This window comes from Myotis myotis, unplaced genomic scaffold, assembly GCF_014108235.1.
Source record: "Myotis myotis isolate mMyoMyo1 unplaced genomic scaffold, mMyoMyo1.p scaffold_m19_p_1, whole genome shotgun sequence".
Classification (NCBI taxonomy): domain Eukaryota; kingdom Metazoa; phylum Chordata; class Mammalia; order Chiroptera; family Vespertilionidae; genus Myotis; species Myotis myotis.
This window is the reverse complement of record NW_023416313.1, coordinates 205,203,150-205,225,151: the sequence shown is the minus strand read 5'-3', so window position 1 is coordinate 205,225,151 and position 22,002 is coordinate 205,203,150. Positions and strand designations below refer to the sequence as shown.

Genomic DNA, 22,002 nt, shown 5'->3' with positions numbered 1-22,002 from the left:
AGGGGCCCGCATTGAGTGAGAGGCTTTGAACATGGGGCCAGGGTGCAAGTGCAATCAGGTGTCCTCACCATTAACGCTGAAAGTCTACAAAGCAGTAGACCTGGATCAGACTTCTCCACTTGCAGCCCTGAGGTTGCTGCTAAACACACTTGACTGCCCAGAGAATTGAGGCTGAGCTGGTCCTCTCACAGCCTCTCCTGGCATCAGCCTGAGGCCCGAGAGCTGTGCCGTCCAGGAAACAGCAGCCCAAAGATAAGGTGAAGAAATCTCCAATAGGCCGTTCCTTATTTATTAGATTCCAGATACACGGGACCAAGACTGGAGAATCCTAGGGGGTTGCATGTACAGGGGCGTCTTGGGGGTAACACATACAGAGGAAATACCACAGGTGCTGATGTGATGAGGGATGCCATTTAAAAAATATATACATCTTAAGCCATTCCAGCCACATTAGCATTATTAGAAAATAAAATAATCTTTCCACATAGTGCTTTTCTTTGGTGCCGTCCCCTGGGCATGGGCCCCTCTGCTTGTCACAGGTTTGTCTCCACTTTCCCAGGCTCCCCCCCTCCCCACCTCTCCCATCTGCACAGGGGGAGTGGAGAGTGGCCCTGGCGCAGGGCTGCATGCAGATTCAGCTCCTCTGAGGCCTTGCCATGGCCTCCCAGCCCACACCCCACTCTGGCTTTGAGACCCTCCCTCTGGGAAAGAACTGGTTTCCTGTATGCATAACCTGGGGCCACCATCCAGGGTCACACGTGATAAAACCAGCCAGAGGCTTCAGAAAGGGTGGGGACACAGGGACCAAACAAAACCCAGCCAGTACCACCTTCTCCATGGTTGGATTTTTCCACTTTATTTCTTATGTCGACCTGAATCATTAAAATACAACTGAGAAGGGCTATTTCCGCTTTACAGGGTTCCAGGAACAGCAGGTTTGGGGTAAACTTGAATTCTGTCCTGTTTGGGGGGCCGGGTGTCCCTAACCTCTCCTCAACGCACCACCCCCCTCTAAGGCAGGGCCACCCTCTTCCCAGGGAGGTCTCAGTGCTGCGAGGCTTCCCACCTAGAAGCTGGCCCCAAATGTGTTCTGGGAAGGCCCGTGGATCCATCAGGTGCACGCAGGGCCGTCCCACTGAGCGGACTTCCGTTGCCCTAAGAGTTTAACTGTTAAAAGCATCAGCAGTGGCACCTCACTGACACCCAGAGCCACCACCCCTCTCTGCTGGAAAGGGGCCTCGAGGGAGCTGCCCTGGGCACAGAACACTGCCCACTCCAAGCCAGTGGTGGTGCCCTTAGAGGCTTTTCCCAGGAGAGGACTGCAGGTGCCAGTGGGACACAAGCCCCGCCAGGCTGGCAGCGCGGTCCTCACGCTGGAGCAGGAAGTGATACCCCATTGAGGTGGGAGCCCAGGTGAGGAGATGCACCCTCTGCCCCGCCTCCTCCAGCATTCGGCACAGTGAGGGGCACGTTCTCGCACCAGGAGTTCTCCAGTTCAGACCTCAGGGCATGGCCACTAACGGTTAAGTTTGACGTGGGCTTTGGTCCCCGTTCCTTGATGCTGAGGTGTCTGTGTGTCCATCCAGACCAGGGACAGTGGGGACCCACACAGAGCTAGGGACGGAGTGTAATTCAATGCTGACTGTCAAGTGGCGGTGGCCTTGGGTTCCCCACAGCCATAGGGGAGGGGAGCACGTCCCTGCTCTGAGTCCCTGGGAACCCTTCACCTCTCCTACAGGAGGGAGGACGGCAGCCAGCCCTCCTGCCTGGGAAACTGGTCTGTGTGGAGATGGAGGAAACCAGCAACCGCGGTTTGCTGGTTTGCTTTAGAAAGACCACGAATATGTGGAAGAGGGCGCCTGGCCTCCTGGAGTCCTAGCGACGGGTGGGTGGGGTCTGCCTGCCTCTCCAGGTGACCGGAGGTTGGGTGTGGAATCCCCCAGAAAAGTGTCCCAGGTGGGCTGGCTCTGATGCCTGCGTCACAAGGCAGTCACAAGGCCGGGACGGGCATCTTCCATCCTCGGGGCCCCTAAGCTGCCCTCAGCCACCTGTCACACCAGACGGGGCGGTCAGAGCCGTCCGCCCCCCTGGGCTACAACGGACTGTCGCGGCCACTCGGGGGACCGGCTGTCCCCATTTGCCCGGACGGAGGGATGTCCTGGGACACGGACTTTCAGTGCTAAAACCAGGGACATCCTGGGCAAGCTGGGGTGCTTGGTCACCCCTCACAACAGCGTGGGGCTGGGTGGTTCCGCAGGAGAGCTGGGCCCTCCCAGTGACCACACCTGCTTAGTCAGAGGGCGGCTGGAGCCACCCCCACCCCATGGCACCCATCCCAGCCCTTTGGAATGCAGGGAGGGGTGTCCTGGGAGCCACTAACCCAGACCAGGACGATCAGAGGCTGGTGACCTCTGCTGAGCTCCCCGTCTTCAGGTTTCCCCTCCTGCTTATCTCTGCTTCGGGCTTTTCTGTGCTCAGCCTCTCTCCATCCTGCCCAGATCCTACCAGGACTGCCAGCCTAGACTCGGGGTGCCCAGGGTGTCCTGGGACGGGGCCAGGGCCCTGCACATCCCCCATGTCCCACAGACCACCTGCTCTGGACTGCCCTGAAAGTTGACAGAGGCAGGGTAAAGGCAAGGAGAAAGGGGGGCCTGGGAGCTCTTCTGTGAGCTAACACTGTTCCAGCCGTGGGCCCCACCTTGGCTGCTGAAGCAGGGTCTCAGTGAGCTCTGAGGGGGAGCGGGGAGCAGCAGGGGGTTCCTGGGGGAGAAGAGATAGGCAGGTTCAGGGAGACAGGACACCAAGGGCCCAGGAAAATGCATGAGTTTAGCAGCTGCTCTCCTGATGGTGAGTCCCTGCTGGGAGCTAGGTGTGTGTGGAGCTGAGGGGACATGTGGAGGGAGGGGCCTGCTGGCCTGTGGAAGGCCTGGGGCCCCTTGAGGGACCTCTGGGACAAGCACCTGCCCTCTGAGAAAGGAACAGCTCCAGGTGGTACCCACGTGAGTGTGCCAGAGTCCTGGGTGCCAGCGCTGCCCACCAAGCCAGGGGTGGGGGAGGGTGGAAATGTCTGAGCTGCCTCTGGGTGGTTTGGTGGGGAGAGGGCCCCTCCTCGGTGGTCTCCAGTCTCAGCACTGCCCATGGAGAAGGAAAAACATACCAAAGAAAAAGCCAGTTACAGATGAGCCCCACGCCCTGCCCTCCCATCCCCGTTCCCCACCCCCCAACACCCAGGCCTCTGCACGCAGCCGGGAGGCACATAGCCCCTTCTTCTGGGACTGCTCATGGCCATGACACGGGCTTGCAGGTCGAGGCTGGTGGCTGAGGAGGTCTCTGCATCCGGCCGGCCGTTTGTCTGTCCACAGGCAGGAGTCCGTCCGAGTGCCGGGCCGTCAGACCTTGGCCTCCAGCATCTCCAGGAAGAGTTTGTGCATGGGCACCTTGCCCTGCAGTTTGACGCTGTAGAAGTGCTGCACGGCCTTGGCGGCCGTCTGCCGCAGCAGGGGCAGCGTCAGCAGCAGCTGGCCCGTCCTCCGCGGCTCCGCGTGGCGCTGGCTCAGCTCGTAGTCCTGCAGGGCCTCGTGCAGCAGGTCCTGCAGCTTCTGGACCGCCTCCAGGTCCTCGATGTACATGGAATCTGTGGGCACAAGGGAGAGCGTCAGGGGCCCTGGGTGGAGAGCGCCGCCGTGGGGGGGGGGGGGGGGGCACCGCAGGACCCTGGGCTCTGCTTTGGAGCCACCCAAGTCCTCATTTTAGGGAGAGGAAAACCAAGGCTCAGAGAGGCTGGGCTGCCAGTCGGAGGTCACAGAGGCCAATGGCAGAGCGAGGGTTGGGTCCAGCGAGAGATCCTGTCTGTGGAGGACATTTCAAGAGACAGAAGCGGAGACCCTGAAGGGCTTGAACCTGAACAGACCTATAACTGCCCTGAGGAGCCGGGGGGACTCTGGAGCCAGACTGGTGGCGGTGGCACCCTGTGTCCCTCACTTGCTACCTGTGTGACTTTAGGCAAGTTATTTAACTTCTCGGTGCCCCATTTTCTTCATTTGTGAAATGAGATAATAGCCATACCTACCTCAAGAGGTTAAATATGTTAATACAAGTCAAGGGCTTAAAACAATACAAAGTAAGCGCCCAGCTAGTGGTATCACCATCACCACCACCACCAACACCACCACCATCATCATCGCTACCATCACACCCACCATCATCACAACCGCCATCATTACCATCACCACCACCACCATCATCATCACTACCATCATCACAACCACCATCATCATCACCAGCACTACCACCATCATCATCACCACTACCACCATCATCATCACCACCACCACCATCACTACCACCACTATCATCGCTATCATCACAACCACCATCACCATCATCATCACCATCATCACCACTATCACCATCATTATCATTACCACCATCATCATAACCACTGCCATCATCACCACTATTACCACTACCACCATCATCACCACCATCACCATCAGCACCATCACTTCTGCTGATGCTGATGCCAGACACTAGCTCAAGCCTTCAGTGCAATCGCTAACCTTACAAAATGCTGATTACAGAATACAGACATAGAAGAAGAGGCTAAGCTGTCGGGGTGCCCTGTGGCAGCGAACATGGTGGGTACTGAGAATCATGGCTGGACACATGAGGCACGGTGATGAAGGTAGCTGCTGGAAGGCGCCCTTGCAATCTAAAACCCTGGGGAATGTTTTGGTCTCAGGACATGAATTGGGGGTTCAAGCAAAATTTACCTAAATCTCAGAGCAGGAGGTGCCTGCTGATAGTTGGGTTACAGTCAGGTCTGAGCTGAAGCAAAGGAAATCTCCTAAAACCCATTCCCTGACTCCAGGGAAAATAACAGCCTTCTTCTGAGGTTCCTTAAAGACCCCGAGCTGCCACCCTGAACTGCAGCCCAGGGCCTGCCAAAGGTGGGAGGGGAAGGGAGCATGTGGATCAGTGAGCTTGAAGCTCTGAGGGGTATCCAGGAAGACTGGGCAAGTTTCCTGAACTACTCAAAGGAGCGGGGCAATTCCCTTGCATGTTGGGTTCGTTTAGATACCAGAATACCAAGGGCAGCTGCACCAGCCAGCGGACACCAATGACCACCCCTGGTCCACACTCAGCCTGTGCCTTCAAGGGCCCTGCCTCTTTCTCTTGGGAGGATAGCAGTAGGATGAGCTAGACAAGACTCTGGAGTCTTAGATGCTGCGTGGCTTTGGCCAAGTTACTTCGGCTCTCTGAAACCGTTTCCTGGTCTGTAAAATGGAGCACATAAGAGTGCATACCTCACAGAGTGGTGCTGAGGGTTAAAGGAAATAGCACGTTACCAGGCACTTAGCACCTAGAACAGTGATGGCGAACCTTTTGAGCTCGGCATGTCAGCATTTTCAAAAACCCTAACTTAACTCTGGTGCCGTGCCACATATAGAAATGTTTTGATATTTGCAACCATAGTAGAACAAAGACTTATATTTTTGATATTTATTTTATATATTTAAATGCCATTTAACAAAGAAAAATCAACCAAAAAAATGAGTTTGCGTGTCACCTCTGACACGGGTGTCATAGGTTTGCCATCACTGACCTAGTACATGATACTATTCTCACTATTAGAGGCCCGGTGCACAAGATTCGTGCACTCGGGGGGTTCCTCAGCCAGGCCTGCACCCTCTTGCAGTCCGGGAGCCCTCGGGGGATATCCGACTGACAGACATCCTTAGTGCTGCCGGGAAGGTGGGAGAGGTTCCTGCCAGCTTGCAGGCCATGAACCTGGCTTCTAGCTGAGCGGCACTCCCCCTGTGGGCGCGCACTAACCACCAAAGGGCAGCTCCTGTGTTGAGCGTCTGCCCCCTGGTGGTCAGTGCACGTCATAGCAACCTGTCGTTCCGGTTTTTCCGCTGTTCGGTCAATTTGCATGTTAGCCTTTTATTAGATAGGATGGTGAGGACCCAAACGGGATGAGTGCCCTAGCAGAGCTGGATGTTACTGGTCCCAGACCCAAGGCCCCTCCACACTTTCTGCTCCTTGATACCAAGGCGGTGAGGGCTCCTTTGCCAGTTGCAGAGGCAGCAGGGCTCCCTTCCTACTCTCCCAGCTCTTTACAGAGTGTGCACTTCATGTGCACTAGGCCCTGTCAGCTGGGACCTGGCCATCCAGACTCTCTGCCTCTGCCAGCTTCCCCTCCCTTCCCCCACCTCCCCAAGGAGGCCAAAATTGGCAGCTGCCTTCGACCAAAAATGAAATAAAATAACATTGCAGGATTAATTTCTTTGCAATCCATCAGCACGTCTGTATCGATGGCATTGATAAACTGTTAATTACAAAATCAATGGCGATGATTTTTTTCCTGCTGTCAGGGAGGCTTGGAAGGCTGGGACACGGGGTGAACATCGGCCAGCAGACTCCCGAGGGACCATGGTTTGGGGCTCAGCCTGTCTTTGATGTGCTTCGCCCTCCTGCCTAGTGTCAGCCCTCTGAGCCACTGAGGGGCCTTGTCCCATCCACTCCACCCGAGTAGTGGCTCCCACACTGGCCCTTGGGGCTGCCACCAGGATGACCTCCCGCCCCTGTCTCTCCTCCAACTAACACACTGTGCAGCCTGGGTGACTTGCGTACCTTGCGGCTGGGGACAGGCCACTTCCTCTTCCCCTCTAACTTTCATGGCTCCTAATCCCTTCACAGCTGGGAGCCTCTATGACCCCAAACTGCTTTTCTAGCCTAACCCCCCAAAAGCCCTGTTCTTTCCCCGTTTCTGCCTGCAGCTGATTGCTCCACTGTGCAGCCAGGGCCTTGAGTATCACCAACTCCTTCTCTTCCGCCTTAGGCTTCCTGTCCTTGCACAGAAGCGGCAGGGTAGCCCGGTAGATGCCACTGGGGCAAGAAATCCAGGCTCCTGGAACTTCGTCTCACATGACCCAGAGTGTATGTAGGCTAAGCTGGGTGCTAGCGGAAGCTCCCGATGGGCTCATGTCACCTAACCTCAGGTGGTGTGTGCATATCCGTGTGAGCGTATGTATATATTTGTGTGTGTGTGCATGCGTGAATATTTGTAAGCGTGGGTACATGTCTGTGTGTGTTGAGAGATCAAGGCAAGAGCCACTGGCCGGGCTAAAGAGCCTCCTGACAGTCCTTGCAGCGTGGTGTTAAGGGGGGGCATGAAGGTGACAGTTGAGTGGCCTCCCCCCTTCACTCTCTCCTCCCAGCTGGGATAAGTTTGAGCTCAGGTCTGCTGTGAAGTGGTCAGGAGACTCCAAATCGCCCTCCAAGGCCTGCCAGCCCGGCTGTCTCACTGTGGTGGCCCTGTGGCCTCTGATTTCACTGTGTCCCCTCCCTTCCTGTGCCCATCCACTCGCAGCCCCTCCACAGCGCTGCTTAAGATGCTGTGCTGGCCCTAACCGGTTTGGCTCAGTGGAGGGAGTGTTGGCCTGCAGACTGAAAGGTCCCAGGTTCGATTCCGGTGAAGGGCATGTACCTTGGTTGCAGGCACATCCCCAGTAGGAGGTGTGCAGGAGGCAACTGATCTACGTTTCTCTCTCATCGATGTTTCTGACTCTCTATCCCTCTCCCTTCCTCTCTGTAAAAAAAAAAAAAAATCAATAAAATATATTTTAAAAAAATAAGATGCTGTGCTGAGCGGGCGAGCACAGGGGATGGTGAGGGAGGTACCGCTACTCTGTAGGACATGTGATGAAGGAGATCTGTCCTTGCACATTTGTCAAAACCTCTAGACCTGTATAAGGCAGAGCAAAGTCCCTGATGGCAACTATGGACTTTAGTTAATAATAACGTATCAATATTGGCTCATTCATTGTAACAAGTGAGCACACCCATGCAAGATGTTCCTAATAGGGGGGACTGTACAGGGGTATCACCTGCTCATCCTGTCAATCTAAAGCTACTAAAAACCCCAACAGCACTGGCATTCTCCAACAAAACACGCAATGCAACAGGGGAATCTTATGGCATAAATGGTCTCTACAGAAGCTTGCAAATTTTAAATTATTATTTTGTATGGGTTTACTAATAAAAGGGATTTGAACTAAGAAAAAAAATGCTTCCCTCTTTGGATTAGGTCAGGTTCCCTAGAAGCAGGGGCTGAGGCAGGGGTTCAGACGCATGGGGTTCATAGTGGGCATACTTTCAGGAGAAAGGAAAGGAGGGGAAGGGGGAGGGGACAGGGCAGGGGCCTGCAAGGTAAGGACTCGGCCTCGGCTTAGCCTGACCCCACCCTGCCAGGAGTTCAGCCTTTGGTTCCCCCGTGTGGGCCCACCGTTGGCTGAAGGTGCCAAGGGGTGGGTGGGGCAGGTACCCCTCCTGGCAAGGCAGGTGAGGGTGAGTCTCTGGTGAAGGGGGGGACTGTGAGCTATCAGCAGCAAAACTCAGCAGCTAGGCCCGCACGCAGGGACCCAGGGAAGGGGGTCAGATGGGGCATCAGCAGTGTCCTCTGTGTTCTCTATGGAGCCATTTGTGAGGGGGACCCACTGACTGGGTTAGCCAGGGACTGAGGTTTCCTGGGATGTGGGACTCTCAGGAGAAGCACCACAATATCAAGCAAACCAGCTGGTTGCCCTGTTTGCACTGTCTCCGTCTGAGCCAGCTCTCCCTCTTCCGCATGCTAGTAACGCTCTGTGCCCTCTAATATTAATAATAATGGTAATAATTAATATTTATTGAACATTTCCTCCAGGCCAGGCACTAGGCTAAGTGCTTTATCTTCCGTCAATCATTTCATACACAAGTGCTTGGAGGAGGCACTGGGATACCCCCGGACACACAAGGACAGAGCTAGGAAGATTGCCAACTTGCCCAAGGTCACCCTGCTACCAAGGAGCAGAGCTAGAGCCCTGGCTGGTTTGGCTCAATGAATAGAGCGTCAGCCTGCGGATTGAAGGGTCCCGGGTTCGATTCTGGTCAAGGGCACATGCCTGGATTTCGGGCTAGATCCCCAGTAGGGGGCATGCAGGAGGCAGCCAATCGATTCTATCTCATCATTGATGTTTCTATCTCCCTCTCCCTTTCTGAAATCAATAAAAATATATTTAAAAAAATAAATCATTAAAAAAAAAAAGGAGCAGAGCTAGAATTTGAACTTGGGTCCATCCGACCCAGACTTGAGCAGTTAACTCGTTAACTGCGCCATCCTGCCGCAGAACGACATGTGCGCATGCTGACACTGCCTAGGACAGGGGCCTTGCCTTTCCCTTCCTTCTGCGTCCGGCATGGTGCCCTGCACAGGTGGACGCCAAGTGCAGACACAGACTAGAATACGTTTAAGCGCATTCCCGTGTCAGCCCTTTTCCCCAGGAGCTGGTGGGAGTGAAGAAATGGAACGAGGCCTCCTTTGAACACCAGACTAAACAACTCCGTTGGGAAGTTTTTTTCTCTCTTGGACCCGAGCAATTTGATTGAGAGATTCAAAGAATGGGCATGAGCTCAGGTTGGTTTTGGAATCATAGGACCTTGGTTGGACTCCTAGCTCTGTGTGACCCTGGGCAATTGGCTTCACCTTTCTGGGCCTCAGTTTCCACATCCATAAAATGGGGTTAAAATAAGAACTTTGCTCCTTGGGTTGTTTGTAAGCGTGAAATAAGTTCACAGCTAATTTATTTAACAGGTTGAGACCTTATGGGCCAGGTATGTTGTCAATATAATTTTAATTACATACAAATAAATCATTTCCACAGTCTTGTGGGGTAGGGACTGCCTACTGTTCCCATTTTACTGATGAACAGGTAGAGGCACAGCGTAAAACAGCCAGCCCAAGTGAAAGAAGCAAGATTTGACTCTGGGTCACCTGGCTCTGAAATCAGCTCTGAAATCTGTGACCTTGACAAGTGTGCTGGCCTGGAGGTCACGGGCCCAGCATAGTGGCCTGCAAATGAGGGCTCAGGAAGCACTTGGCCAATGCTGGTCTTCGTCGCCACCCTTTTAACCCCAGACCTCCCCTTGCACTGGTACAATCTTTGAGGACAAAATCCTCCAGTATCTTCACCTCATCCCCCTCACAGGCCTCAGAGGGGTGCTCCCCAGGCCCGAGAAGACGTCCCACACTCCCGGTTACCTGAGTTGGCCAGGGCCAGCGCCTTGAGCGTGACAAACTCCTCCTTCTCCACCTTGAGCTTCTTGTACCTGCGCACGAGCTGCAGGATGGCCCGGTAGAGCTCCAGCAGCCCCGCCAGGCGGGAGTGCTCCTCGTCCATGACGTAGTCCTCGGCGTACGCCAGCTTGTCGTCGTAGGGCAGCGAGCGGTACACGATGCCCAAGATGAGGATCTCCATCCAGGCGCTCTGCAGCAGACTCATCTGGTCCCCCAGGGAGAGGTTCGAGAAGCCTGCGGGGGAGGGCGCAGGAGGGCAGCCGCGGTCAGGCGGGCGGGCCAGGGCCTCCCTGAGGCTGGCTGGAGGGCCGGATGGGCCAGGGGTCCAGGTACCTCGGGATCCTGCCCTTCCCCGTACCTTTGGGACTCATCGTCCTTTTGTTGGTGAATGAGTCAGACATGGATTTCATGGAAAAGACTTTACCTAAGGAGCTCAGTCAACGCTGACACTTGTTATTATCATCACTGTTGCTAGTTCTATGATATTTTTCAAATGTCTGGAGAGGCTTTTTGATTAATGAAATGCATTTGTAACTTAAGGAGTTACTGGATTCATAGAATTAGGAGGTGGCAGGACAGGATCCCCTCCAGTCTGGGCAGTTTCCAGGCTCCCCAGTCTGCTCGAGCCCGGGAAGGCTTCAATGTGCTGAAGTGGTGCCTGCCCCTCAGTGCAGAGTCCCAGCTGCGCAGGACCCAGCTGCTCCGGGCCAGTGACCTCGGTGACCTCCAGCCTGGGGCTACAAAATGCTCAGGGGCTCCCAGGGTCAGGGGGCACTTTGTCACAGGGCAGCCTGTCTTCCCAGGGGTCAGAACCCCGCTGCCCAGGCCATTACTCTGCATTTAACGATGACGCAGCAGTCCTGTATCCTGTGAGCCTGGGCATAGGGATGGCTCCAGAACTGTGCCACTGTCTTGTCCAATGTGTTCTCAAGATTGCCTGGGCTTGCATCCCGACTCCCCATTTACTAGCTGTAGGCTGACCTTGGGAAAGCTGTGCAGCTTCTCCACGCCTCAGTCTCCTTGTCTGTGAAATGGGTGTTAACAGTAGTGCCCGCTTAAGAGCGTCGCTGTGAGGTCTAAGTGAGCCAATGGTTACAGAACACACAGCACAGTTGCGGAGCTCTTACTATTACTATTAATAATGAGATGAAATTCTTCATCAGCAAAATGAGAATAATGTACTGGAATTACATTACATGTGCTTAACTGTGCAAGGTCAATGACCATCTTGATACACAAGCCAGAGAGGTAGGAAGAAAGGAGGGAGGGAGGGAGGAAGAGAGGAAACTGATTTTCAAACAGCTGGTCACTAAACACGGTGGTACCTTCAGTGACTGGTCCCAACACGGACCATGCCAGATGTGCTGAAAAGAGGAACAGTATCCACAAAGCCACTTGCACCAGGTGTCGTGGCTACGGAAAGTCAGGGGCTCCCGGGGTAATGTGCTTGTGTAGGACTCATCACTTCATTTGCAGACCTAGAACCTGACCCAGCCTGGATGCGCGGGCTGTGAGGACGAGGATGGTGAGTGGAAGCACTGAGCATCGCCCTGCACACAGTGGGTGCTCAGCAAACCTGAGCTGGTGGTAGTGATGGCTGTAGTTGTTGCTATGCTATTGGCATGTTGTTAGCATGCTATTGGCATGACTCTCTTCTCCCACTGGACTGGAGACCTGGGGTGGCCCCAAGCTTCTGGATTGATCCCTCACTCTAGGCTTCCATGGTGTCTGTCCCACCCTCCTCTGCTGCCTTCTGTCTCTAAAAAAACACTGTCCTCCCTCTTTTCCAACCTGTGCATGTGTGTTCCTTTATAGGGGGTACCCTTGGGTCTGGAGCCCCCTTACCTGGCAGGCTGCCCTATCCCCGTGAGCACCCTCTTAGTCTATCATCGCAGTTCCCAGGCCTGATCTGCACAGCCCAGGCCCTGGATGAGCACCTGGCTGCTGGCATCCGGCGTGACCGACAAAAGAGCGGGATCAATTACCCTGATGACTCGGGCGAGCCTGGATTGATGCGCCTTCTCAAGGGATGGGCTGCAGCACAGAGGGTCAGGGGCGTGTGTGTTGTCCAGATCCCGGGGTGGGAGCCGGTGTGTGGCTCCCCGTGGTGGCGGGGAGAGCCGGGAGGTAATAAAAGATAGATGGAAATGGACATCCAATTTCCCTTATCAGGCTTCTGAGCAAGAGAGGCCTTGGGCGACATTAATTAACAGATACCAATCAGCCAGCCCATGAGGGTGTGTGTATGTAGGGAAGCGGGGAGGGCGCTGGGGTGGGGGCATCTGAAAGCAGACAGAATGGGAGGAAAGAGGTAGGAGGTAGATGGGGAGAAATTAATAGACAGTTGAATTGGAAGGTGGCAGAGAGGGAGGGTGAGGAAAAGAAGGAGAAAAGCCCCCTGTGAGGCTAATCACGCAGGTGCGATCACTAGAAGAACGTGAATAGCATGCTTCTGCCCCTTCATTCATCCAACGAGCATTTATTGAACACCTACTAAGCGCCAGGCCCTCGGGACAGGATGGCTCAAACTGGAACTGGTACTGGCTCAGCCTTCAAGAGCTCACAGTGAAGAGGGAAGGACACACCAAGTACCGCATGTCACCATATAAGAAGAGCTATGAGGAGATGGGGGGCTATGAGAACACACAATGGGGATGTGGCCCAAGTGAGAGCCTGGGAGGCTTCCCGGAAGAGGAGACTTTGGGGCTGAGCCCCGAAAGTGACCAGGAGCTCTGACAGCACACACCTCGGTGTCTGTGTGCCCCGTGCCCTGAGCTTCCTGTCATCTTCCCACCCCCACTGCCAAGCTCCCATCCTGATGCCAAGAAGGTGTCCAACAAATTTTCAAGTTGGAGGAGAGAACGGACAAATGCCGCTGGGCCTTGACTCCCAGATGATAAGAAATTGTGCCCAAAGGACTGGGTCAGCCCCTCCTCGCCCTTCAGAGTGAGTGTGGATGTAGCTGCCTTTGAGTCAGACAGGCCTGCCCTGTGGGGAGAGAGGCCAAGGCCGGGGAGGGAGGGAGACAGCTCCCGGGAGAGTTGTGTGCCACCATCGGAGGATATGCCCCGAGGCCCGTGCCCAGACCGCCCTGCTCGTCTGATCTGAGTGGACTCGGCCCCTGACTTCTCCCTTCCTCCATGAGCGTCTTCAAAAGGAGCTGGGAATAGCTTTGAAAATCCATATGCCAAGTGCCAGGCACGCACACAGGCTTTTGTGCAAGGAAGGGGGAAATATCTGACCTTTTCTAATGTTTGAGAAAAGAAACACTAGGAGGGAAAATGAGAAATAAAAACTGTTACCTCGAAGAGGAAGGAGGAGGGGATAGGGATGGAGACGGGAGTTCTGTGAATACATTTTTGCCTATGTGGGGCTTTTGAACCTGTCCATGCTTAAGGTGTCCAAGGATAAAATTAAATCAAGTGCAGAATGAAAGGTATGTGCCCTCCAACCCAGCGATTCCACAGCTGGGAATTCCTCCCAGAGAGAAAAGCATGCTGGGATACACCCAGCTACATGTGCTTGCTGGCTCCATCTGAAATGGCCCAAAGCAGGAAACAACACAGATGTGACCCATGCAATACATGCAATTATTATACAAATGCCCTTATTAGTAAATGAATGGTGCACTAGAAGCCACTAGAAGAATGAGGTAGGATGTGTGTGGATGTGGAAGATACTCAGGAGCATAAGGGAGGGAGTAAGGGTGAAGGGCAGAGACCAGGGCCGGGCCCTGTATTAAAATCCCGGCTTTGCCGACCACTGGCCGGCTAGCTCTCTGTGTCACAGTTTCTTCATTAGTAAAGCAGGAATAACAACCGTCCTGGCTTCAGGGGATTGTTTGAATTAAATGAGCTAAGGTGCGGAACAGTTAGAACACTCCTAGCACACGGCAGGTGCTATACTACTGTATATAATTAAATGGAAGAAGCAGGTACAGCAAGTTATAGTATGATCCACGGAGGGGAGGAGAACATTTGTGAGTGCGCAGTGGGTGGGTGTTCGGGTACAGGAAACTCCCAGAGGGATGCATTCGGAACTCCACCCCTCTGTCACATCCAGAACTTTACCAGAAGCACATATTCCTTCTTTTACTTAAACTCAAACAAAGGGGTCTGAGCCATTCCTCCCTGCCCTTCAGCAAAGCACCTCCACTTCTGCTTTTCTGCCTGGGCTCCTCTGCTCCTCCATCAAGTAATTAGCAATTCTGGGGCTCAGGGGGCCGCTGGAGAGGCTGGGCGTGGCCGTGCCCCAGGAGTGCGGCCGTCCCCGTGCCTGGCTGACCCAGAGGGCACTGGCCCCTTCGGGTTCTGCCCCAGCCGGCTGCCCCTGGGCCCGCCCTCCTGGGGTCTCCCACCTTGAGCTCTGCTGCCCACAGAAAGTTGCTTTATCTGCACCAACTGATCTAATAACAACGTCAGGCTCTCCCCCATCCCCCATCCCCCAGTGACTTGACAGCAGGAGCTCCTAGAATTTAAAAAGAGAGAGAGAGAGAGAGAGAGAGAGCACATAATTTGTGGCAAGTGGAGTTCATAATCTGTTAATTTATTATCGTTTCTGTCGACCTGGAGGGCCATTAGCAGAGGTAATAAAGGGAGATGTAATTATAGGCTCTGAGGCCACTCCAGACACAGCTGCTGTCACTCTGCAGCCCATATTTCATCGGCCGCCGGCATTCTGCTCTCAGTGCGGCCAGACGGTGGCTACCTGGGAGCAGACCCGCTGAGCTGAGGGGCCCTCTGTGGGGACGCCTCTGAGGCCACCACGTGTCAGCAGGCAGGGCCGTGGGGACTCCCCGGGGGCTGGCAGGAGAAAGTTCCGGCTGGGGCAGCCTGGAGGCTGCCTGAACTGGGAGAACCAGCTAATCACACCTGGAGGCTGCAATTCGTCAAGCGGTGCCCCACGGGCTGTGAAAGGCCAGGGCTCTGGTTCTAACCTCTTGCTCACAGGGAATAAGAAGTGGACACTCTGAAGGCTCGGGCTTGTCCCCTGGGCAGCCCAGCACTTGGAAAATCAGCATCTGGGGGAGGGAGACTTCGGCCTGACTCACACAAAAGAGCGGCTGTTACTCTGAGCAAATCCCAATCAGGCATGAGTTCCCCAGGGCTCACCCTGTGTGTTCAATGCCCTGGTAATTGGAGGGGGGGGGGGGGGGGGGGGTGCTGGGAATGAGTTTGTGCTGAAACGAGCCTTCCTCTGGCTAAGCGGGTCGCTCGGTGCCGCGTGAGCACCAGCTTCTGTGCAGAGACCGGTCACAGCATCTCATGCCCTTGGGGACTTTTCCTCCGTGGCCTCTGCCCAATCAAGTCTGAAGGCCTAACTTTGGTTCAGTGGCTAGAGCTTTGGCCTATAGACCGAAGGGTTCTGGGTTCGATTCCAGTTAAGGGCATGTACCTTGGTTGCAGGCTCCTCCCCAGCCCAGGCCCTGGTTGGGGCTCATGCAGGAGGCAAACCAATGGATGTGAGGGAAGGGGAAGGGGAAGGGGAAGGGGAAGGGGAAGGGGAAGGGGAAGGGGAAGGGGAAGGGGAAGGGGAAGGGGAAGGGGAAGGGGAAGGGGAAGGGGAAGGGGAAGGGGAAGGGGAAGGGGAAGGGAAGGGGAAGGGGAAGGGGAAGGGAAGGGGAAGGGGAAGGGGAAGGGAAGGGGAAGGGGAAGGGGAAGGGGAAGGGGAAGGGGAAGGGGAAGGAAGAAAGAAAACCAAAAAGAGAGCAAGCCTAGTAGGAAGGATGCAGGCCCGAGCCCACCTGGGTCATGTCTGCTCCTGTCCATTTTGATTCCTGGAGAGGCCGGACTGGCTCCTTACTCAGGAATAGAGCGTTGAAGAGGAGCCGGAGCCTCTGTCCTTACAAAGGGAACCACATCTCATGCCTCGGTATCCTCTAGCCTCCAGCCCAGAGCCCAGCACCCACAGGGTGCTTCCTAGCTGCCTTTGCATGCATTTATTGAGTGATGACTGTATGTAGTAAGATCTCTTGCTAGGAGTTGTGGCTGATACCAAGAATTAGATTAATTCCTGTCCCAAGGATCTCATTTGGGAATAAGATGGATAATTTTTGTTGTTTGTTTTGTTAGTCCTCATCCAATGACATTTTTCTATTGATTCTTTAGAGAGAGTGGAAGGGAGGGAGGGGGAGAGAGAGAGGGAGAGAGAAAAAAAATTGATGTAAGAGAGACACATCAATTGGTTGCCTCTTGCACGTGCCCTGACTGGGCCAAGGATTGAGCCTGCAACCAAGGTGCACACCCTTGACCATAATTGAGCCTGGGACCCTTCAGTCGATGGGCCAAAGGATGCAGATCTTTAAATATATCAGGCACTTGATGTGTCATCGCCCTTAATATGAGGTTTACATGCAGTGGCAGGAGCTCTATTAATTAATTTTACCTTACTAGTAAACACTAGAAGGTCAGGCCCAAATAATTCAGCATGCAGATTTATGCAAAATAGGCAAATTAGTGTTTGAGGCAAACAAGTGAGCCCCTGTGTTTATTTTATTTTTTAATCAAAAAGAATTCAGCTGTGGACAAAGAGAAATGATGATGCGAAAGGGGGCTTTTAACACTATCTGCAATAATGTGCTAGCAACAACGATGGTCATGATCTCTGCTGTGTGTGGGCTTGGGCCAAGTGTGCCCTCTCCTCCTAGCACCTGGGAAAGGGGCTCTATTCTGAGTCCCAGTTCCCAGGAAAGGAGACTGATGAAAGAAAAGGAAGGAAGGAAGGAAGGAAAGAAGGAAGGAAGGGAGGGAGGGAGGGGGGGAGGAAGGAAGGAAGGAAGGAAGGAAGGAAGGAAGGAAGGAAGGAAGGAAGGAAGGAAGGAAGGAAGGAAGGAAGGTCTTGTAATACCAGAAAGGGCAGCTTGGGATCAGAACCCAGGTCTGCCTGAATCCAGGGTCTGTATCCCCAGGAACCACTCTGCTCTGCCCACTGCCCTATTGGTTGGGCACAAACAGGAGACAGCACTGGGATGATAGAACGGACGGGGAGAAATGGGTGCAGGGAAGAGGGTGCTTCCTAGCTCTACCCTACCCTCTGGGAGGTGGTGCAGGGCTGGGTGGTAGGAGAGGGAAGCAATGGACCGGAGGACCACCAGGAGCCACTCCTGAGCCATCGCTTGGGTACTATATCTGCTCAACCCTGAAGAGGAGTGAGTGATGGGGAGGGGTGCAGGGGAGCTGTGCCCGATTTGGCCCTGGGTTAGTGGAGCAATCCAGGCTGAGGTGTCTTAAGCAGTGGCCTGACCCCGCATCTGTGCTGAACCAGCACAGGGCAGATTCAAAACCACTGAGTGTGTAATCCCAAGAGGCTGAGCTCCTTAGTGAGGGCGCTCCAGTCCAGATCCCCAGCGAGCCCACCCCCGAGTCAAAATACCTCGGGCCACAGGGAGTTCCAAAGTGGGGATTGTCGGCATCTGCTGGCTAAATGGCACCAGCATCCCCTCTGAGCCACACAGCTCCCCACCAGCCCCCGCCTGCGGGGAGGGACCTCCCTGTAGGCTGTGCACACGACTCCCATGAAGACCTTTTCACTCGCCCCATCAACTGTGGGCCTCGGTGGGCCTCGGATCTCAAGGCCAGGACATCTTTGCTACATCAGCATGTAAGCGTATTCATCACTCAGAGCTCGTGACAAGCAAACAGAAAAAGGACCTGCAGGCAAGATGAGGGGCCCTGTGCCACATGGCGCGCGAGGATCCAAGTCCAGGAGAGCCAGCGCCAGAGGACAATAGGCTGTCCCCTCCGCACGACAAGCGAGTGTGTTAGAACCTTAAAGGGATACACTGCACAGACTTCAGCAAGGTCCCCACCGTGTAGGTCATACAAAATATGTGGGTGCCAGTGTCTACAGAAGCAAAATAAAAAACCAGCCCCCACCATTTATCCAGAGCAAGGAAAGCTGAACAAGGGGTCGGGGGCCACACGCAATGAAGAAAAGTCTGTATCGTCTGAAGCATGTCCGTTACATGTACTTCCCAGGCCAGAAATGATCGCAAAATCAAAGAACCCAGACAAGGAGACAGGCCTCCCTGCTGGCAACAGTGAGCGTGCAGCTGACGTTAGCATGTGCCTCGTGTGCACACGTATGGCCACATGTCAGCGTCACGGCGCAGCCCATGTGGGAGATAAGTCCTTTGGAGAGGCGGATGGAGCCGCCCAGGGTTACTCAGCTAGAAAGCTGCAGGCCCAGAATTTGAATCCCCATCTGATTCCCAAGCCATGTTCTTAGCCGTTCCACTCCACTGGCCCCTAACGGAGCTAGAGAGCGGATCCTCTCCTGCCTTGTTTTCCAGCTTATTTCCAATAAGGTCTACGAGGATTCGAAGAACTTGCCCTTTGAATATCACCCCTTGTAGATGCAATCATAACCCCTTTAGAATGATAACCAGTTCTGAGGAGCCCCCAGAGGTTTAGGGACATTACGGGACCGTCCAAACACAGGCGCATCTCCACTCCCACAGGGAGAGACAAAGAAACCAGAGGCAAACAGGCTTGTCAAGGTGTCACTGGGCTCCTGAGGCCGGCCGTGGGGAGAGCGGCCGGGGCCCCTGCACGCACTCTCTCCCTGCCCCTATGTGACTCACCTGGGATGTGCTTGGCCCAGCCAATGATGACCACGAGCTCTTGGTCCGCCAGGTCACAGAGAGTGGTCAGGGCCTTGATGTCGCCCTCAGGCATGCCGGGGGGAGGCCTGGCATAGAGCTTGTTTGGCTCAGCCACCAGCAGGTAGGAGACGATCTTGGTCACTGCAGAGACCAAAGGAGGGAAGTAAATGGCTGGCACGAGGAACGGGGTCGGGGTGGAGGCCGGGAGGGGTCGGGAAGACAAGTCAGGTATGAGGAGCCCGGGAAGGTCAAACATGGCTGTAATCGTCCCTCCCTTCCTGACTCCACAGGGCTGCTGGCCGTGGCGACTCCGGCTGCTGAGAAAGAGCCTCCAAGGGAAGTTGCCTGGTGAGTTCTCCCAAGAAGAGCCCGCTGCGTGTGGGCGGCTAGAGGGGCATGTTCTGGATGCTGGAGCCCAAGCCGCTCAGGACCACGCTGCATTTGGAGCCACGTTCTGGGGCACCCCATGGGGAAAGGCCTTCTGAATACGGTCTCATTCTGAAGCACCTGGCACCACTGTCAGGCACTGATGCCTCCTCCCCCAGATCCACAGTGTCCCATACCCCAGCACTGGGAAGATGGCATGTCAGATGTGCCAATACAGATGCTGGCAGAAGGGGCATGGACGGCCCTGGCACTCACATGGCTTTTTAGCAGGTGGGGAAATCTGTAAGCTCAGGTACGGGCTGTTCTCCGCGTCCAGCCGTCGCTTGTATTTCTGGCGGCCTCCACGCACTCGGTCAAGACGAACACCTGTTGGGAGGAAGGGCAGGAAGGCTCAGGAGTTGTTCGACATCGCCAGGGCTGTCGGCGCTGACTGGGATTCCAGCCCTGGCTGAGTCCTTCAGGGCCACAACCTGAAGGCCTCTGACAGCTGCTGATGGCCAGCCTCAGGCCAGGTGGCTGGACAATCCCGAAACAATTTTCTACAGTAATGGCCCGTTCCAGTTGCCCGGGCCCGGTCCTGCCTCTACGGATTCAGCATCCTCTTGAAATCCATCCCAAGCAACCTGCAGCTCCTGAGTGTTTCTGTTTCTGAAAGGGAACAAGCAACAACAGGCCTGCTGTGAATCCGGGGAGGGGCGAGTCAGCTGGCCAAGCGAGGGAAGGGGTACCTGACACTGGCAAGTGCCTCAGAAGAGTTCAAATAAGGATTTTCAAACTTTTCACCTAGGCAGCATCGGGGTGGACCCTCCCTGCCGATGTCAATTTCCGGATCCCACCCTCAGAGGCTCTAGGCCAGAGGTCTCGAGTCGGTCATCTATACAAAGTCTCCGCAGGACGCGGACGCAGGTGGCCCCGGCCACATCTGGGAAATCCATGCCTAGAGCTATCTCAGCAGCAGCTGCAGAAGCAGCGTGGCCGCTCACACTGACACCCATTTCCAGGAGTGAGGCCCCGTCCCGGAGAGATCTGTATTGTCACTGGGTCCCTGGTTTTCAGAAGAAACCCGCCCCTCCCCCTGCTCCTGCTGTCTAGACAGACACATTGTACCATCTGACACCCTCACCAGTGAGCAGAGTGGGCAGGCCTGGCGAGGGCACCTCATCCAAGGGCACACAGCTGACTGGCCACCCCCTGCGTGGCCTGACCCAAAAGGATGGATGGTACCCACCACGTCAGCTCCAAAGTGGAAGCGAACACAGAACACAGAAGGGCGGGCCTTTCCTTACCATGAAATGGGCCTTGACTAAAACACGTGAGAAGTTGGGGCCAGAGTCCTGAGAGGAAGAGAGCTCAGCGGCCGCCCCCGCTCTGATTTGACCCCCTAAATTCAACTTTCCGTTCTTTCCCCAAAGGTCAAGCTTCACCCTCCCAGAGCCCCAGTCAGTCCAGATCTTCAGAGCCCTGCCCTCCCCCAGTACATCCTCCACGGGTCCTGGCTCCTTCCATCCTCCCAGCTTGCAGTACCCGCAGGTCCTATCAGCCCACGCCTCCCCTGGAATGGGGGGGGGGGGGGGTGCGGGAGAGGAGAGAAGAGGAAGGCAGGAATAATCCCTATTGAACAGAATGGAAGCTTAGATCCCCTTTAAGCTGGGGGTGGTTTTCTGGCTGTTTCATGTACAGGATGTACAGGATGGGAAGTTTCCCAGAGCAGAACAATTGAGAGTAAAATTACTGTTTACCTAGCGGGCAGGGGCCACCTCTTTAAATGCCCTAAAGGAACTTCCAGGCAGGAGTGCCCATCCCACGTGTTTCCAGTTAGGGGCTCTGAACACATCCACCTCCTGGAGGGCAAGGAGGCTGCCTTGAGCTCATCAAGCCTAGCAGACTGCCCCAGGAGACATCTTTGGGTGGGTGCGGGGGGGGGGGGGGGGGCGGGCGCGGCGGGGCATGCAGTCACTGCTCAGGATGTTCATCAGTTGCCCCCTTTTCACCCTATAGCTGGGAGATTCAGCATCCCACCCTGCTTCCTGTACAAAGGCAATCCCCCTATTGTGGGTCTAGTTGGGGGGCCTGTGCCCACCCCCACTGTGAGTATCAAAGTGGTCCTCTGGAAGTGGAAGCGTGGATGGTGACACAGGCAGAGCCAATTGGCTTTGAATCAGGATCAAGTGACACAAAGAAGAGGGGGCAGGGGTGTGGGCAGCCCTGGGCCAGACCCTCCTGGTCACTGTGTCCCCTGCGCCTGGGCTCTCCGGGCTCCCCTGAGCCCTCGGCTGGTTCTGGGTGTGGTCCTTGAGCCTCCTGATAGGCTCCCAATGAGCTCCCCTTTTGCTTCAGGGGCCAGAGTGGGTTGCAACTGACCACCTCTGTTGGGGGTTCCCCGGGAGCAGAGACAAGGATGCACCGCACAGAGCCCCCTCGCACACAGTCAGTGGGCTTCGTAGGTCCGGGCTGAGCCGGCTCTGGTGGCCAGAGAAAGCCCCGGGCAGAGCTGCAGCCCCAAGGTGGCAGGTCAGCGCACCAGCAAGCAGAGATGGCTGAGTACCTGTGGGGGGGCCACCAAGGGCTGCCTTCCTTCAAAGTGCGGTCCAGGGCCAGCGGCATCAGCAGCCTCCAGGAGCTTGTTAGAAATGCAAAAATCTCAGGCCTGGCCCCCAAGGAGTCAGAGTCAGCATTTTAACAAGGTGATTCACTGCACGGAGAGTTTGGGAAGTGCCGCACTCCAGCAGCCGAGCAGGTCTGCTGTCAATCAACTCCCGTCCATCCGTCCCTGGGACCTTGGAGGGCCAGCTGAATCCTATCTGGCACGAAACCTAAACACCTGTGCTGCTAAGATTTCGGCCCACATTCGCGCCCCCCCCCCCCGCCCCCCAAGCCCCTTCAGAGAGGGCAGAAG

General features: G+C 55.2%; 1 protein-coding gene across 2 annotated transcripts in view; it reads right to left on the bottom strand.

Annotated features, from left to right (window-relative positions):
• Positions 1-281: 281 nt before the first annotated feature.
• ESRRB (estrogen related receptor beta) overlaps positions 282-22,002 on the bottom strand; it is a 169,117-nt gene continuing 147,396 nt past the window's right edge. For both annotated transcript variants that reach the window (XM_036313923.1, XM_036313918.1), the window contains exons 4-7: positions 19,362-19,472; positions 18,699-18,860; positions 10,082-10,351; positions 282-3,634 (exon numbers count right to left, since the gene is read on the bottom strand). In XM_036313923.1, coding sequence (XP_036169816.1) covers positions 3,390-3,634; positions 10,082-10,351; positions 18,699-18,860; positions 19,362-19,472 — 788 coding nt within the window. In that variant the 3' untranslated portion in view covers positions 282-3,389. The remainder of the gene's footprint in view (positions 3,635-10,081; positions 10,352-18,698; positions 18,861-19,361; positions 19,473-22,002) is intronic.